A 20539-nucleotide genomic window follows, 5' to 3' on the forward strand; every position below is an offset into this window, starting at 1 on the left:
AAATAAAATATACTGTTTTATTCGGTCAACTAAGAGAGTTTTATTTATTATTACATCTAAATAACCTGGGTTAGGAATCATCATTGTGTCTACTGGGCCACAGTTTAACCCTCTCCCAGTTGAATTCCCAGTATGCGCTTCTGGCGCTACAGAGGTGAAGTGATTCAGGTAGTCTACTGTTCAAATTTTATTATTTTAACAACTCTATTTAAAAAGACAGTTACATATTACGCATTGATTTTAAGAGTATAAAATTCTCTATCACATGATAGTATTTGAAAAATAGTTAAGTTTATTTACTTATTACGCAAACACAAAGCAGAGAGCAATGAAGATAATTGGAGACGATCGGACTTTAGCACCAGGCTACCTGTCATAGTTATTGCGCAGGGTTTAACATTCTAAAACTAAAAACACTCCATATAATTAGTATTACATCTGGATCCATTTACTAGTGTACCTTAACCTCATGGAAGGTGTAAAGCAAGGGAAATTCATACAAATTTACCAAGATTATAAAAAATCTTTATTGAGTTACAATTAACAAATCATATAATAATGTTATAACTGTAATAACATTTGTAACAAATATAGTGATTATAAAAATGGAACATTAAAAAACAAGCCATTGTAGGCACACTATAAAATGGAATGACAACAGCATAGTACTAAATATAAAAGATATAAAAAACAAGAAATTCAATACAGCTGAAAGTCTAGAAAATGTATCAGGCTGTTGTTTAAGTGGATTCATAATAATATAAAAATATTTAAATAAAATATTTCCTTATGTTAGGATTCATTCAGGAAGTTCTGGCAGATAATAACATCAAATTATTTATGAGTAATGAGTATTAAGAATGCCACACATAATTACAGAACTAGGAGTAAAACGAATGGGCTTACTACAATTGATTTTTGCAGACTAAGCAAATCAGCTCTATATATTATTGTGTTGCTGAAAATGTATAACAAATTACGTGATTTAGTTATTATAAAAATGTTTTCTGTGGTAAATTTTATAACTGGCTACTTAAAACTCATTTTTATATAATTGCAAAGACTTTTTTTAACTTAATTCATATTATTTTTTAATTTTTAATTCTTTTAACAAGTTTGTTTCTTCATTTAGTTAATCTTGGTTTTCTATCTTTCTAATTTACTATCTAATTCGTAAATTTCTTAGTTTCTTGGTTGATTCTCTGTGTAGGTAGTTTATACACAATGTTAGCTCTAAAGCTGCAATACATGACTTTGTTAATGAATGAAAATTTTATACGACAATAAAACATTATTATTATTATGGTCATGAGGAATTAAATAATGGTACTAACATTGATTTATTGAATGTCCACCTAGAAGAGGAAACAAAATATATTGAAACATTTGTACAAATTAGTATAAAGGTATTCTTTTAACAAATTATATATTCCTTATTTTAGCATGCCACATTCTGTACAAAATGTGCAAATTGTATTATTTGTTTATATATTTTAAGTAATGCATGCAACAATATTTAGGTATAATTTTAAGTTATAGCTAATTTGTGACAAATTACAAAGTTTTAATAACAAAAGATTTTGTGATTTGGTTTGATGCTTTGGTTGAGATTTAAAATCAATATTTAATTATCAAATTTAAATTTGAAACGATGTCGATAAAGAATATAAAAATTTCTAGCTATATGGATACTAAAATAACAAAAAGTAAGAAGCATGAGTTGTTTGAAACATAATACATATCATATTAACTTTCACATTTCAAGAACTGGCATCCAATCTAGTGTCAAAAAGAGAACTGACCAAAAAAGTAAATCCTCATCACTGATAAATCATTTCTTGTATACATCACAACAATCTGGAATCCTTGACACAGATTGACTGGAAATTCTGTTTATGATCACAGAAGTTCTATTTTTTATGTAAAATTAAAAAAGTTTACTATAACAAATTATAGTATTTAAATGTCTAAAAGTATTCTATAAATATTTAAAATATATATCAAACACGGAATATATGTCATTCTACTGTATTTCCTTAATTTTAAAGTAGTTAATGAACACTAAATAGGAATATAAAATTCTTCCACTTTAGGAAAGATATTCCACTGAGAATATAAATAAAAAAAAACATGTATGCACTTAGAAATATAGTGAGTGTGTTATTGTCTCCGTTAAATATAAGGAGTAGAAACATTACAGTAAAAACATATTGATAATTAGATCATCACAGATTGTAGTCGTAGACTATATAACGAAAATTAAGTAACTATTGCCCACAATAACAACCTCAATCATCAGGTAATAAGTTTAATGATTTAGAGATAGGCCAATGTAAACAAAAAGTTGGTAAATTTACATTATTTTAAAAATTTTGTTTAAGTAAGCATTTGGTCCACTATGCCTACCGTCCTCTATTACGAGTCTAAACTGAATTTATCTATAATTTATCTTGATTTTTAGGCAATTTAAAAGTGGTTTAAAAATTTATTAACAAACACAGGTTCAAAATAAACCAAATACCTACTGTATATATTCTCAATTTGAATCCACGTAACCGATTAAATACCATCTTATAAAAGCAGACTTGTTGTGTCATGAATTTACAATAGCAGAATTTAAATGCCTAAGAATGTATCAATCAGGAGAAACCAATTGCAAAAACTTGCACTTCTACTGTAAAACTCTTAAACCACTGTTGCATTGATTAAGAACTACTTTTTGAAATTATAGTTATGGATAGGTTGACATAGCTTTAAACATGTTGAATTGTTAAACAGCAATTTTGAATACATTAGAGTACACAAGTATTGTACCGAGAGAATACATTATAAAAAATTAATAACATTAACAAAGAATTATAGAAACTATAGTTGTCAGCAACAAGTAACTAGATGATGGATGGAATTAGAGCCACGTATATTACAGTTCTGATTGCCTTCATCAATCTTCAAAGTTAGTTGCAAACAATGACCTGTTGCAAAAATGCCATAACTATTTACAACTCAAGAAGGAAGTAATCAGTAATTCAGCTAGTGACCTTAGTCCTGTGTTCATAGTGTGTAGCTAGGAGACCAAAACACAGTGAGACACAACACACTGTGTGCAACTGGCGAACTAGATTAAAGCGTTCCCATCCTACAGGGTATTAAATAATTATTAGCTGGGGATTTAAGTTTGATAAATATATTGTGATTGAACGAGAGTGGTCTCTTTCAATAAAATAAATAGATTTAATCCAACAAAGTGTAACAGACTAATATTGTTTATAATCAGGTAGTACTCCAACGTATTTTATGTGTAATAGTAGATTAACTATTAAAACTTCTAAATGTGTAACAAATATGAGAGTTAATCTTCAAGATGGATGTAGTATTCATAAAAAGCTTAATTACCACTCAAATCACATTTATAACTCAAAACAAATTAAGAGTCCACAATAAAAATCAGTGTGTATTGAACATAAACACTTGGCAGATAAAACATTAATGAATAATATCCTTACATTTTGTTGTTCTAAAATTGAGAATTTAAATCGGCCCATCTCTAAATAAAAGTATAAAACCTAATAATAAGCTATAAACTTGTACTTCACTATTTCGGTCGTTTCATTCATCCATTGGTACAATACTCTTTCATATTACTGTAGTCTACCAGATCCAGGCTGATGCACTTTGAATTATTAATATCTAATCTTCTGACTCCTCAAACTTTCCTCACTCAAATGAGGAATGGCTCTGGGGGCCGAGGAAGTGGCTCAGGTACTTCCTCGTACTTGCTGGTCAGAGAGCACATCCCTGGGGAGACTACCCAAGTCAGCCGGAAATCCCTCTCAGTTGTTGGCAAATCTTGGACTATTTGCTCATCGAATCCCAACCCTACGGTGATGCACCTGGAGCCTCGTATCTAAAACACAACCCCAAAGTATTAAGTTGAATTTTTTTTTTTAAATAAACTTCTATGTGAAATAAAAACATATTAGTCAAGTCAATCAAAATAGCATACGCAAGAATTTTGTCTCTAAAGATGTTCAAAATATTATTTACATAAATCAACATCCTTACCCATCATCAGTCACAATGAACTGTGTAACACTGTTAGTAGCACTCCATCTTTTTGACTAATCGTTTAAAAATGAGAAATTTGATATAAAATGAAAAATTTGTGTAAAACCTTATATTTATAACACTGTTATTAGTTCATTTACATAAAAATAACAATGCTTGTATACATTAAATATTCTAAGTCAATTTAAATCACTATGTTTAACAATTAACTAAATTGTACTACTCTAACTTTGCAAAGATAAATGTCCTAATATTGAATAAAAACATGTTAGCAGATTAACCTATGATGGTTATAACCTTTTAATATTAACTATTGGTAACATACACAAAATGGTACAGTGATATATATGCTGACATGTTTACAACTGAATGCCTAGTAAATGTAAATTGCAGGTGTCAGGTGACTGATTATGGGTTTATCAATTATATGGGCATAATAGTTTGTTTTAAGCCACATGATGTCTTAAAATTCAATAATGTTTTTGGGGAAAATTCCAAAGCCTCTATTAAGTATTTCACAACTCTTTAACCAACCAGTGTCTTAGTCTCCTCCAAAATAATTTGTTATAAACGCCACTGATTAATTCTGATATAAAACCAAAATTTATTTGACAAAAAATAACTTGAACTGCAAAGAAAATATCCAGTTAACTATCTATACCATTTTCAAAAACCTTAATCATTCCAAGGGTCAGTGATATCAGCTTGTAAGGAGATGGAAAGCAGAATTGCCTTATAAATTGATTCAGTATATCTGTGAAACATTTACAAAGGAAATGAATGATTTGCACAGGAGATTGTGCATCTAGGAAAACATCTTAAACTGTCCAGCTAAAGACGATATATGTAATATTTGTTCTAGTCAGGACATTACTGTATGGTAATCTGTAGGTCAAGACTAAAGAAAAGTAACATTAAAACTTCTAATGCTGTTACAACTAATTCAAATGTTGTTGATACTATTACAGCAGCTTCTCCTTCATGCTTAAAACATTGACAAATACGAAGTGGAGGCATTAATAGATACTGGGAGCTCAGAGAGTTTTTTTTTTAAGTGATTCGTTTGTTTGTTGAAGTATAATCATATTTAAATGGCATCTGCTTCACTTAGTTATCAAATTGTTGGCTACTGTATTGTAAATTTATAACTCCTTGAGCATTCATACAAAAGAGCAAAAATTTCAGTATTAAAAGATCTGTGTGCTGATGTCATAGTGGGTCATGATTTAATGAAACATCATTATCAAATTCAACTGAATTTTGGTGGAAGTAAATCTCCACTTATTGTCTGTTCTCTATCTTGTGCTAGAGGTGAACCTCCTCCTTTATTCAGTAACTTGACTGAAAATGTATGACCAATTGCTACTAAGTCTCAAAGACATTCAGTAAATGATAACATATTCATTCTGAATGAAGTTGAAAAATTATTAGCAGATGGAGTAATAGAAGAAAGTCAATCACCATGGCGAGCTCAAACTCTTGTTACTACTAATGAAAATCATAAAAGGCGAATGGTAATAGACTATTATCAAACTATCAACCGCTTTAGTCTCTTAGATGCTTATCCTGCACCTAGCACAAAGCAAGTTGTCTCTCAAGTGTTGAAATATTCTGTATTTAGCACCATTGATTTGTCTAGTGCTTATCATTAAATTCCCATACGAGATGATGAAAAGAAATACACTGCTTTAGAAGGTGATGAAAAGAAATACACTGCTTTTGAAGGTGACGGTAGGCTTTATCAATTTACCAGAATTCCATTTGAGGTAACAAAATGGAGTAGCTTGTTTCCGGAAGGTGATCGATGGCATTATACAATTTGAAAGCCTAGAAGGAACCTCTGCATATTTGGATGACATTACAGTCTGTGGCAAGGATCAACATGAACATTATATTAACCTAAATAAGTTCCTTGCTGCTGTCAAGAAATTTGGACTTAAATGATAACTTAATAAATGATAAGAAAAGCAGCTATTCTCTCCAGTCAATAAAACTATTAGGCTATAAGATAAATAACAGAACTATTAGACCTCATCAGGACGGACTCAAACCGCTATAAAATCTATCACTGCCTACAGACACAGCTTTGTTAAGAAGAATTATTGGTATGCTATCACATTATTCTAAGTGGATACTGCACTATTCAGACAAAGTTCGAAGTTTAAGACAAACGAAAACATTTCCAGTTTCATCTCAGGCTGTCTCAGACTTCGAAAACTTGAAACAGGAAATAATGAAATTAGCCATTTCTGCTATAGATAAAAGCATTTTCTTTGAAGTTGAAACAGATGCATCTGAGCATTCCATTGCTGCTAGCCTCTCACAGAATGGACGTCCAGCAGCATTTTTCTTAAGATCCTTGACGTCAAGTGAACAAAGACACTCAGCAGTAGGAATTGAAGCTTTCGCTATTGTTTAAGCTTTGAAAAAGTGGCAACACTTTCTGATTGGTTGTCTCTTCCGACTCATCACTGCCCAGAAATCTGTCTCATTCATGTTTCACAATAGTCACTCTAGTAAAATTAAAAACGAGAAGATACTTATATGGCACTTAGAACTTGAATGTTATAAATACGAGATTGCTTACATACCTAGTAAACAAAATGAGATAGCTGAAACACTGTCCAGAGTTTGCGGATCAACAGGCAACAACAAATTGTATAAACTCCATGCTCAACTTTGTCATCCTGAGATTACTAGGATGGCCCACTGGGTAAGAAGTCAGAATCTGCCTTATTCTTAGGAGGAAATAAAAAGATGACTGCTACATGTCCCATCTGTGCAGAAATAAAACCTTTATTTTATAAACCCCAAGAAACAGCATTAATAAAATCAACTGCTCCATTTGAAAGGTTGAACATGGATTTTATGGGCCCATTGCCAATAAACTGCAAAAATAAATATTTACTGACAATTTTTGGTGAATTCTCACGTTTTCCCTTTGCTTATCTATACCCTGACATAACATTGAGCACAGAAATGGAAAATACACTGTTGCTAAAAAGTCGCAATTTAAGAATAAATTAATGGGAATATGTCTTAAATGATTCCTTACATTCTATTAGGTCTTTATTATGCACTGCTACAAATGTGACACCACATGAACAAATGTTTATTCATTCCAGGAAATCTTCAAATGCTTTACCAACCTGGCTACTTGAATCTGAAAAAGTGTTCTTGAAGAGAAATGTAAGACAGAGCAAGTATGATCTGATGGTAGATGAGGTCGAACTAATAGACGCAAATCCCAATTATGCAACTATACATCTCACAAAGATGAGAAGACAGTTTCCCTGAAACAGCTAGCTCCGAAAGGATACAATGCCGCTATACTATCAAAAGATAACACAGATCAATCTGTTTTGTAGTAGACCAACCGGACATTAATATCTCTTAAAGAATCACAAATATCAAATCAGAAAATACCTATGATGGATGAGACAAGTATCTTTCCGCTGGATCATGATCATCGTGCACCACTTACTCATTTATCTAAACAAAGTAATTCATACGCTTGTTACAAAACATTGATTCCCCTCAACCAACTAAACAAAAACTCATAATTCTGACTAACTGCCTTTAAGACGAACTACAAGAAATAAATATCTTCCAAAATACCTAGAAGACTATTTCCTATGAAGGAGGGGTGAATGTGGAGAATAATTAATCAATATAAATTATCATATGTTTACATCTCATGTGTTTTGTCAAAAGTTATTTTATTATTCTGTACTGTTTAAGTGTATTAATTTTCTATGGTTACTTTTGAGATGATTAAAACCCTTTATTCTGTTACTTTACTAACTGGGTTTTATTTTCCATTACAGTAGGGATGTGCTACTACTTGACATGTATTATGTTACATTCTTGAAGCTCTTTTCTTATTGGAAATTATATATTAATTTAAACAAACTCTCCAGTAACATAAGTTTTTATTTTTGTGAGGCCTTTCGTACTCAATGAGAACATCTTCGGACCCACACAACTGAATAAAAGTAATAATAACAATAATAACATTAACAATTTTGTACTAAATAAAAACATATGTCATTAAAAATACAAAGAGATAATATTCTATGACAGGACAGTATGTTATATCTATATATATAAAAATGAATGTTTGTATGTTTGTCCTTTATGGAATCGTGAACTATTGGACCGATCATGATGAAAATTTGTACGTATATGTATTTTTCCACGGAGAAGGTTTATAAGCTATGCCCATCCCTTTCCCGATTCAGGATTCCGCCCCACTGGTTACAGAAATACCCATAAGAAATGCATTGCAGCAAACATATGTTAACGTCTTTTCAAATTTTTAATCAGCTGTTCTTTGTAAACATATATTACACTTATAGTTTTAAAGCATAGAGTAAGCTTAAGAGAAACGACAAATTTTGTTTAAACTGTTTTTGCAATCACTGTTAAACATAGACTTTACTATCCAGATAATACAATTCAAATTTGACGTAAAAATTCACCTTTAACTGCAATATTTATTTAATATAAACCATGCTCATGCTTGATCAGAAGAGTAATGCAGATATCATAATTACTATCTTACGTTGGCTACAAATATAAAGAATGTTATAAAATCAACCTTAGTTGTTTTTTTTGACAGAAGTATGGTTCTCAAAACTCCGTGTGTACATATTCTCTCGATCGAGACAACAAAGCAAGCTCAATCGTGGCATCGGAGATATAACTAATTTAATCTAAAATTTATTATAGTAAAAAAAAAAAAAATTTACTAAGTAATATAAGGACTTCGGTTCTTAAGATTTGCGTGCGAAGCCGTGGGTAACAGCTAGATAGAGGCAGGAATATGGTACATACCTTCATAATACGCCCAAGAGGCTCACGATGGAACGACTATCAATTATCTCAGCAATGTTTAGAATGTGATAGAAAAAGAATAAGTGAATATAGTGTACTGTTTTCAACGGGAAATTGCGTGCGAAGCCGCGGGCATCTTTTGCAAAAAATTATTGAAATGCGCAGCAAAGCGCGCCGGGCCCGCTAGTGTATATATAAAAAATAAAGTTGATATTTAGTTAGATCAAATAAAGTAACGGTGAATTTTGAAAAGGCCCAGGTTCGTTGTTTACTAGATTATTTTGGTTCTTTTTTATAAAAATTGTTTCATATGCATCGAGGAATTTTTTATTTTGTACTTCTTTTAATAATTTTGCATTTGAAAAAGAGTGTCCAGTTTGAAGTCCATGTTTTCACTGAGTACGAAAGGCCTCACAAAAATAAAAACTTATATTATTGGAGAGTTTGTTTAAATTAATATATGTATTATGTTGCAAAATAAAAATTACAATAGTTGCTGCTGTTCCAAGATGAGTTCTAATGGACCATTCAGAAATAATCCCTTTTGGAATACTAATAATGTTACACGATCTTTCACAATGTCTCTGTTTGTACACTGATGATTTTTGGCTGTTGACATTATCAACTTCCACTTGCCTGAAGTGTAATACCAGGGACAAAAATAATGCTTGAAACTGATGCCCAAACTTGCAGCCAGGGTGAAGTACATTTGCCTAGAAGGTTCAAATTGTACTCCTTGTTAGGCATATTTCTGGAATATCACATTTAAAGAAACTGGGCTTAACAGCAACCACAGAATAGACATCGCTACATACAACACATTACATTGAAGTTGAATCACACCCACTCATACATCCCAACGCCGGAACCACTGTCAGCTGTTGGTACACATTTTAATTTGAAACATTTCAATAACACTCTTGCAACACAAATACACAATTGAGATTAAATTTTTATATTATGTACTATCAAAACAATTAATACAAAAATATTGGAAATACTTCTTTAATTTTAGAAGTGTCCATAAGAAATTCTAAAGTGCACACTGTTATTATTACGGTTTACAAATAATTTTACTTTTTTCATCGTTTGAAATTTGTACCTTAATGTAAAAATTAAAATTGCAACACACACATAAATGTATCTATATGCTATAATATAGGTACAATATTAAATAATCAATAATGAAATATTATATAAAAACTATGTGTAGCGTTTTTAAAGCTACATTGGTTGATTTTTTAAAGTAAAACTTAAATTAAATGAAAATTTTGGGAAAGAAATATTGGGATTTAATTTTAATTAGATTGTGAGAAGTTAGGATAAAAACGAATATGTAATCCTTTAGCAAGTTAGTGCTGGTAATTTTAAATTATTAAGAAGGCGGTTCACTGCCTTGAATTGATCAGAACTTGTCTTGTACTGCAGTTACGTTAGATCTGAGAAGGCTATTGTTCTTAAGTTGGATACAGCTGGGCCAATGAGAGAATGCGGCGGATGTCCATCAGAAGTGGGGGAAGGAGAACTATAAAACCGCCAGCTCATAATTTTCGCCCTTCTTTTGGTTATTATCATGAATTAAGTTGATTACAGTGCGCTGTGTTTCTACATTTTTTCTGCGAGGGATTTTTGAGGAAAAATTAAATTTATAGAAACTACAGAGCAATCTGCATAATTGATTCTTGATGAACAATAGAGCACAATAGAATCAAACAAGTTACATTTGGTACAAACTTGCAAGAAAAGTGAATTAAAATTGAACTTTGTTAATAACTTTGATTGAATTTTGGAAATGTAGTAATTTATTAATATTTAATTTGTACTGTTTTATTGTGAATTATTAATTGGAAATTAATTGAACTTTAATGATAGTTTGAGAGAGTTGTATCTGAATTGTAAAGACTTGAAAGTTAAGGTACAACTAGTGGAAAGAGAAGCTTGACTTTTTATTTTGAATTTTGAGTGAACTTAGAAGTGAACATTTTTATTTTAGTTATTTCCAAGCGGTATTTGATTTTTATTTGAAAACTTTATTATTTTATTTCAGAAGAGAGCTCTGATTTTTAGTTTGATATATTTGATTGATATTTTTATTTCTTGCCAAAGGACCTTTTAAAAGTATTAAACGGTTTGTCAATTCTTTGTGGAAAATAGAGTGATGAAAATTCTGAAACATTGTACTTATTAATTTGCCAGTTTAAAATAAATCCATTATTTTTATTTAGAACTGTGATTTTTATTTTAGACAGACTAGATAATATTTAATAGTTAACAATTTAGTAATAAATTGTACTGAATATTCACTCGGAGCTTACTAATCAAAAAAATATTTTATATCGTCTTGGATGTCTCATTGATAATTTAAATATTAATATTCTGGAATATTAATATCTACAATCCAAGTCGTTATACTATGTATTTTAACACATCATTAAAAAGTAATTTTGTTAACATTTTATCACAAAGTACAAGTATGTTAACAGTTTACACGTTTCTGTATTCAATTATTGTAAATTTACTGTATATAATAAGAGGTTGAGTTGTAGAGAGGGCTTTACAGCCCTAACTCCACATCTTTAATAAAGGCACCTTTTGTTTCATTTTTCATTTTATTTCTGTTGTAAACATAACCATACTGAAGGTGAACCTAAGAAAAGAAAAATATCCTAAGATAAGATGACTAAATTACACACTATTTAAAAAATAGCTAAAATACAAACCATTTCATATACTGCCAACCACGCACAAACCAACCGGCTCATGCTGAAAGAGTTGAACTAAATAAAAAGAGTGATTTTCTATGTGCTAAGGTCAAAGCACCAAATCTCAAAATATATATTTTATTGACTACCTGATCATTCTTCGCCAAGAATCTGTCGTAATAGCCTCTGCCATGCCCCAGCCTCAAGCCTGTTGAAGTGAAAGCAACTCCTGGAACCACCACATACTGCACTCCTCCTATAGAACAGCCTTGTTTTACATTGCCAGTAATACAAAAAAGACTAGGAAAATTATATAAGTAGGAAGGATGTTGGTATACACAAACTTCATACAACTCAAATATTCATATTATGTCACACCTACATTTAAGTTTATGTGGCTATCAGGGAAATTCTATTTCTGATTTTCCCTAAACTGTCAGGATGTAAGGATTACCGAAACTTTCCAAGAACTAGCTATTCTGAGATAACAGATATCACACCAAATGACCTAACCTTATACACACAATTACACATGACAATCCTAATAGCATACAAACCACCAACTGAATGTTCATCATTCCAAGATACGAGAGCCAATATGCATTGTATAAAGACATATCTCAGGTTTTCTTTAAATCCGTAGAGAAATTTCCCTTAACTTTTTAGGACTATGAAAATATTTGTAACTTTTTTCTAGTGCATAATTTTGAAGTGACTTTTTTTCTGAAGAGTGTATTGAAGACATGACGAGGTGAAAACATGAATGATGAAAATGTTTTATAACTACATTATAAGCACAGCATAAAGAAGGCATAAATATTTTTTATCCTATTATTCATTAAAAAACTTGTCTAGAAAATACCAAGCTTGCTTGTGAGTTGGCCACTAATTTTTGTTACTGTGGCCAAAAGCTACAGGTTGTTTATGATAGAGAACTGCATTTAATTTGCAGAGTATATAATTAAAAATTATATTTTACTTTGCTTGTTTGTTTTTAATTTTTTTGTTTACTATAAGAATAAAAAATTATTTTGACAGAAACAACATTTCTCATCTTACTTTCTTTTCTATAAGAGTGCAAAATTTGATGTTCATTGGTTGGGAAATAAGGATAAAAACACAATTACCAAAAATGAATAACACAATTACACTGGAGTGGTGTGATCCGACAGATTTTAAGCGTAACAGACAAGATGTAGGTATACTAAAACATAACCACAGAGGGCTAAATATTTGTAGAAAGGATAGCATGGAAAATTATTTTCAATGTTTCCTGACTCAAAAATATTAAAACAAAAAATGGGCTATGGATAGTCTGTTCGTCTCTTTCGGCAAAACTAATGCGGGCTGCATATAACCCGCATTGTCATCTTGGACAACGAACTTTGCGGGCTATAAACAGGTCATACTAAAAGAGGTCAGAAAGAAATCAATTGTCAATAATTGTCAAGTAGAAATGGGAAGATACCAAAAGGACACGTGTGTATATATATATATATATATATATATATCTTCAATAAGAATAGAAAAAGAATAGAAGAAGAAAAGAACATAAAAATTCTCTATATTTCGTCATAAGACATTTTCAAGAGATATACAGAAGGTAAAATAAGCAAATATATCAACAAAAAACAATAAACAAAAGAAACATCATATGTTAATAAAACTAATTTTGAATTTACGTACAAAGAGTAAATAAATTTTGCTTATTACAAGGAATATAAAGTTATAAATTAAAATTGTAACGTGTAATTTATACATACTGCTATCCGTATCTCAAATTTAGGACCATCCGGATGTTTTAAGTTTTGTAGCACCCTCTGATGAGCTATTTCTAAATAATTTATTTTAAGTTTATGGGGGGTTCTGAATTTTGTTAATACTTTTTAGAGAAAAGCATTCATCGAATTTTTTGTTATGCTCCATTGCGTGGGCCGAAAATAGGATTTGATTTAATTTCAAGATTTGTATCGCTGCGATTTTTGTTCATTCTAATGTGCAATGGAGTTATAGTCCTGACCAATGTAGTCCTTCGGACAGTCTTTACATGACAATTGGTAAATAACATTGCTGGATTCACAAGTCATTTTACCAATTATCGGATAATTCCTTTTCGTTGTGCTGCTACAGAAATGACAGAAATGTTTTGAACTTATTATTAAATTACATGTTTTGCAGCGAGGCTTAAAACAGGGTTCACAGCCAAAAGGATTTGTTTAAATTTTTGAGTTAGCTCATCAGAGGGTAGTTTTGGTCTTACTAATATGTTTTTCAAATTTTGAGGCTTTTTAAAAATTACTTTAGGTGGATTAGTGAATATATTTTTTGGTTACAGGTGAAGCCTGTAGAATATTTGTGTGCAGTTTTTACTATACCATTAATTTTGTATAGCCCTGGATGATAGGTGGTAATAAATTTTCCTTGGTTTTTATAATTCCTAGGAGTAGAGTTTTTTAATTTTTTGCATGTTATCATTTACAATTTTGTTAAGATACCCTCTATTTCTAAAAACATTTTTTAATTTTTCAGTGTGACAATAATAATCATGTTTATTAGAGCAGAGTCTGTTTGCTCTAATAGTTAGACTTTTCGGAATAGATTTTTTAACGTAACCAGGATGGCAGCTTGAGTAGTGTAAATATTGCATTGGATTTGTATCTTTGACATGGATTTTCGTTTTTAGGTGTCCCTGGTCTAAAAACACATCGACATCTAAAAAACGTAACAAGATTTTTAGAAAATATTGAAAGTGAATTTAAAACTGAAAATGAATTTTAATTGTTGAATAAAATGTGTTAAACTATCCATGCCATGTTGCCAAATAATAAAAATGTCGTCAATAAATCGGAACCAAACTAACGGTTTTAAATTTTGAGATGTTTTAAAAAATTTTGTTCAAGAAATCCCAAAAATAAATTTGCATATGAAGGTGCCATTCTGGTTCCCATTGCGGTTCCTTTCATTTGTAAGTAATTTTTAATTTTTGTTTTTAAATCTAAAATTATTCATGGTAAGTATAAAGGTTACTAGGGCAGATAAAAAAGAAGTAGAAGGTTTTGAATTCCTAGGTCTTAAATTTAAAAAATGTTCTACAGTTCTTATTCCATCGTCATGAGGAATATTTGTGTACAATGATTCCACGTCAACTGTAGCCAAGAATTAGTTCACCGTCCAGGGGCTGGGGTATTTCAGAAAGTCTGTCAATGAAGTGATTGGTGTCCTTTATGTGTGACTGTAAAGATTTGGCCAAAGGTTGCAGATGAGCGTCAACGAAGCTTGAAATTCTTTCTGTTGGTGAATCGTAGCTGGAAACAATGGGTCGTCCAGGCGGAGGGCGAATCGGTTTATGTATTTTAGGTAGCGTGTAGAAAACTGGAGTTCTAGGTGAGTTTGGTGTTAATAGATTCATATATATATATGAATATGTGGGAAGATATGTGTAGTTACAATTATTTTCTCAGATTATTTTGTTCCTAGCTGATACACTTCAAATTAACCATCAAACGCGTAAATAATAGTTATATCATCGTCATATCACTAGATAAAGAGGCAAACTCACCAATTTAAGGGTCTGTATATGCTTATCTGAGGCTGAATTAATATTTATTTATGTGTCTGATAGTTGGTTTTAAGTTGGTATCAAGACAGAAAAATTTTTAACTAAGATAAAAATTACTGTATCATATTATTATAACACTTTTTAAAAGCAATTTTATGAATATGGCTATATTTTTGTTGTTAAAATAAGATTCTGTGTTTTGTGAAATAAAATTGATTTTCATATATTCATTAGCAATCCTTGAACATTTGCAGAATGAAAAATCTATATAAAACAAAATGCTTGGTATAAAGGCTATACTGAAAACAATTTCAAATTAGTTTTAAAACATTATGTATAGTTCACGGTAGATGACTCAGTTTGGGATGCACATAGTTCTTTTTCCATTGGCCATTACGTTGTTGACTTACAAGCACCATACATGATATCAAAGAGTACAAGCACCATACATGGTATCAAAGAGTATGAACAACAGATGCACGTTTTGTTGTGTAACACTGTGAAGGCAATGTTTATATCAGAGATTATTTGATAAGTAGATTACTGACATAGAATATACTAGATATGTTCAAATATTAGCAGAAATGTTTGTTTTTTTATATTTATTTATTTGTCAACTTTAATTTTGTTATCTTCAAAATAGTTCCCATTATGATTATGTAGCCTACTTGTACCACAGCTTCTTCCAATCCTAGAAACATTTCTCAAACTCAATCTTTAGGATAGCTTTTAACTCTTTCAGCTATGAACTTTTAATGTCATCTATGCTTGTAAAACACAGACATAAACAAAAATCAAAAGTATAAAATAAAAAAATGTGTTACGGAGCCATGTCTGGAGAATAAGGAGGCTGATCGTTACAGTACTTTTTTTGCCAAGAATTCACGAACAAGCAATAAAGTGTGAGCAGATGCATTGTCACGGTGTAAAAGCCACAAATTGTTTTGCCACAAATCCGGACGTTTTTTCAGATTGCTTCATACAAATGATGTTGAACTTGCAGACTGTACTTCTTATGACCATTTGACCTTGTGACAAGAGTTCATGATACACTATGCCATTAAAATCAAAGAACAAAATGAGCATAACCTTCACATTCGACTGTACTTGACAAGCCCTCTTCGGTCTTAGCAATCCAGAATGCCACCAGTGGGAGGATTGAGCCTTAGTTTCGACGTCATATCTGTAAACCCATGTTTTGTCACCTGTTATAAACGTTTCAGTAACTCTGCATCATCGTTAACTTCATTTAGAGACTCCAGAGCAACTTTCATTCACCGCTGTTTTTTTTTTTTTTTTTCAAAATTCATCAATTTTTAGAGTTAATTTTGCTGCCACAAGTTTTATACACAAAATATTCAAACAAATTTCATAGCAAGGGCTAAATAATATGCCAACATCATTAGCGACTTCCCTGAACGTAATACAGTGATTATTTATAACCATTTCTTCCAATTTTTTTTTCATCAGTGTTGTTGATGTGCTGGGGAGTTTGGAGTATTCGTCATTTTCACTGTCTTCGTGGTCATCTTTGAAACATTTATACCACTTGTAAACCCTTGTTTTACACTAGCAAGCTCACCATAGATCTTTTTTAACATCTCCCACACTTTATTTTATTTTTTACACAAAATTTTATACAAATTCCTTGATCTATGTTTTTAAACAAACAAAAATTATTATTTTTTGAATACAACTCATAAGTATGCTTCTTTCCATTACTTTAATTGAAAGGTGCATATATTTTCTGACGAAGTGCTATGCTTATGAGACTGATATTTTCTGTGGAGGTAATAAAGAAAGCAGCATCTCTCATTTGCCACAATTTTACGGAAGTTGTCATATTTATCAGCCTTGTTAAATATGTCACTGGATGAAATTTTGTAATTTCCTTTAGCGCAGTAGTTTAAATGTTTGATATTTATGCAACCTTCATACAGAATTACTAACGCTACTTGATCGTTGCTGTTTCTATTTTAAAATTTGTAATCTTTTTATTAAAAAAAGAGAATTTAATGTTGTTAACACAGTTCTAAATATTACATTTTAAACTCCGACTAATAAATACAGTCCTTATCAGAAATAACCTGCAGCTCTTGGCCAAAGTAACAAAAAGAAGTGGTAAAAGCTTTTTATTATGAATAATAGGACAAAAATATGTACTTTTTAATGCTGTACTTATAATGTATTTATAAAACATTTGAAAATGCCAAGATTTTCACCTGCAGTGTTGCCAATGGGTGTGCAGGAAGACGAGTTAGCCTTTCAGTGAAATCTTGCTTTATTGCGGGTGGTAATAACATTTTACAAAAGATTTAAAATCTTTTACAGCTCATAAAGAACATTTATAAAATAACTGTTTACAGTTTAGCATGCTATTAAGATGACATTCTAGGTTTAAACCTCCCATACGGCTGTATGAGAGTGATCCTGAGCAGTCTCAAACCATAGTGTTTCTAACACAGTCAATGTGTAAAGCTACAATGTTCAAGCTTTGTCATGGTTTAGTCTTAAGACAGTGTAATCAGGCAAAGATCAGGGCTCCCAATGGATGAATGTTTACAATTTTTAATACCAATACAGAGATATTCACACCATACTTCAGCTTGCACAAGATGGTTTAGTGTAATGAGCATCATGTATGATGTACCACTATTACACAAAAGCTGAGGTCACTCCACTTACCGGTTACCAGACAATCCTCTCTGTTGTCACTCTCTAAGGGTTGTATTATGTATGATGTACCACTATTACACAAAAGCTGAGGTCACTCCACTTACCGGTTACCAGACAATCCTCTCTGTTGTCACTCTCTAAGGGTTGTATTATGTATGATGTACCACTATTACACAAAAGCTGAGGTCACTCCACTTACCGGTTTCCAGACAATCCTCTCTGTTGTCACTCTCTAAGGGTTGTATTATGTATGATGTACCACTATTACACAAAAGCTGAGGTCACTCCACTTACCGGTTTCCAGACAATCCTCTCTGTTGTCACTCTCTAAGGGTTGTATTATGTATGATGTACCACTATTACACAAAAGCTGAGGTCACTCAACTTACCGGTTACCAGATTCTCCTCTCTTGTCACTCTCTAAGGGTTGTATTATGTATGATGTACCACTATTACACAAAAGCTGAGGTCACTCCACTTACCGGTTACCAGACAATCCTCTCTGTTGTCACTCTCTAAGGGTTGTATTATGTATGATGTACCACTATTACACAAAAGCTGAGGTCACTCCACTTACCGGTTACCAGACAATCCTCTCTGTTGTCACTCTCTAAGGGTTGTATTATGTATGATGTACCACTATTACACAAAAGCTGAGGTCACTCCACTTACCGGTTACCAGACAATCCTCTCTGTTGTCACTCTCTAAGGGTTGTATTATGTATGATGTACCACTATTACACAAAAGCTGAGGTCACTCCACTTACCGGTTTCCAGACAATCCTCTCTGTTGTCACTCTCTAAGGGTTGTATTATGTATGATGTACCATTATTACACAAAAGCTGAGGTCACTCCACTTACCGGTTACCAGACAATCCTCTCTGTTGTCACTCTCTAAGGGTTGTATTATTCCCCACTTGGTTTTAGGCATTGTCTTTAAATCCTCAAATGAGTTGAGCTTCACCATTTTCATGTCCTCTCCCACAACTCTACAAAATACATAATTTATTGCAATTATCTATCTTAGGTATTGAAACAATCAATTATGCACACACAAAAACAACAAAAGTCAATTTATCCGTTTTTGCACCTTGCTTCCCTTTTAAAACACCATTCCCATTTCTATTTCCATTATCACTTTTTTCTTGTTCTTTTAAGAATAAATAGTCTTATACAATTTCACTATAGATCATTTATACGATAAATTAAACCATAACCTTATTAGAAATGAGCTTTAAAATGTATATCTTAAAAAAAAAAAAACTAAAATGTAATTTAATTACATCCAAATAATACATTGTTACAACAGTAAAGCCAAATAAAATGTATGACTTTTGATATATGCAAACAATACACTTATGAACACTTCACACATTTCAGTACAGTAGAAATCCGACTAATCGAGCTAAATGGGTCTGGAAATACCTCAGATAGAGAAAAATTCGGATATAACAGAGCTTCCAATAAATATCCCACTTTACAAAAAACACATTATTAATTTTTAAATTATATATACAATAAATTACATGGCTGTAACCAATAGTTGCGTTCTAACCCTGTACTGTTCTTACTTGAACTAAAAACGGCCATGTAAATAGCGTAACACCATGCCACCACTGAGTGTTACACGCTGCCGTACAGTTATAGATTATCCGGACTATGTCTCTTGAATTAATCACAAAAAATTTTTCCGGTTTGAAAATTGTTCAAATTATACATGGTTAAAGGTTATTTCTGAAAATAATACAGTCCTTTGTATTCAAATTGAAGACATTGTTTAAATTTCCACTTTGTGCATCTTATTGAAAAAGAACAACCTTTTCTCAAAATGTGTACAAATAAATTTATCAGTAATTGCACTTAAATTTTCCTCCTTCCATTATCCATATACAGACATTTGTAACGGTTTGTTATGTAAGATGGATGAGATTTTACAACAATTTGTTAAAGCTATTATAGAAACTGTGCAAAGTATAAGTACAGTAAGATCCCAAATATAAGTAGGCAGTTCATCTGTTTTGCAGGTTATATGTAGCATCTGCAATTAAGTATTTTATATTAAAAATAAATATATCAAGATAAGTTTTAAAACTATAAAAATATCTCAGGAATATTAAAATCCATTTAATAAGTTTTTAAAATACTGTAACTTAACAAAAATGATCAGATATAAAAGATTTTGGCCAATATAAATAGCTATTACAGCTACAATAAACCTATCAGCAACAAATGAATGCTAATTTACAGTTTGTTTTATCTCAGGAATACCACCCAAAAATATCAGACCAGAATTAATGTGAAACATAATGTAAAATGCATCTCATCAAGAAAATGTGAATTGAAATATATTGATTTCACTGTGGTGGATGTAAGAAAGTAATTCCAAGAATCAGCTTATTCTTGAGTTCCATCTACAAATTCATTACAATGGGCGGCGCCGCACTATGTTCAATTAATGACTTGATATTTAATACTCCAAACTTATGATAGATAGCTTTCGTGGAACTGGAATAGAGACAGAAGTAGTATCTACGTTATGCATTACAATGTATTTGTTAAGGTTGTGTGAAAGTTCCCATTACACTGTAGTGGAAAGTATCGCTATACTAAAAATTGCACTGTTGCTACATTTGTATGTGGAAACGTGTGCTTGCTATTACAACAATTTAATAACCTTTGCAGAAGTGCACCACTGTAATG

At 31.4% G+C, this 20539-nt stretch overlaps 1 protein-coding gene across 5 annotated transcripts in view; it reads right to left on the bottom strand.

The window, feature by feature from the left end:
• Window positions 1–503: 503 nt before the first annotated feature.
• Window positions 504–20539, bottom strand: part of LOC124354878 (5-formyltetrahydrofolate cyclo-ligase) — a 35337-nt gene continuing 15301 nt past the window's right edge. For all 5 annotated transcript variants that reach the window (XM_046805640.1, XM_046805641.1, XM_046805639.1 and 2 more), the window contains exons 5-7: window positions 18701–18828; window positions 11753–11859; window positions 504–3904 (exon numbers count right to left, since the gene is read on the bottom strand). In XM_046805640.1, the coding sequence (XP_046661596.1) occupies window positions 3719–3904; window positions 11753–11859; window positions 18701–18828 (421 nt within the window). In that variant the 3' untranslated portion in view covers window positions 504–3718. The remainder of the gene's footprint in view (window positions 3905–11752; window positions 11860–18700; window positions 18829–20539) is intronic.

The sequence above is a fragment of the Homalodisca vitripennis genome, chromosome 2 (genome assembly GCF_021130785.1).
Source record: "Homalodisca vitripennis isolate AUS2020 chromosome 2, UT_GWSS_2.1, whole genome shotgun sequence".
NCBI classification, from domain to species: Eukaryota; Metazoa; Arthropoda; class Insecta; order Hemiptera; family Cicadellidae; genus Homalodisca; species Homalodisca vitripennis.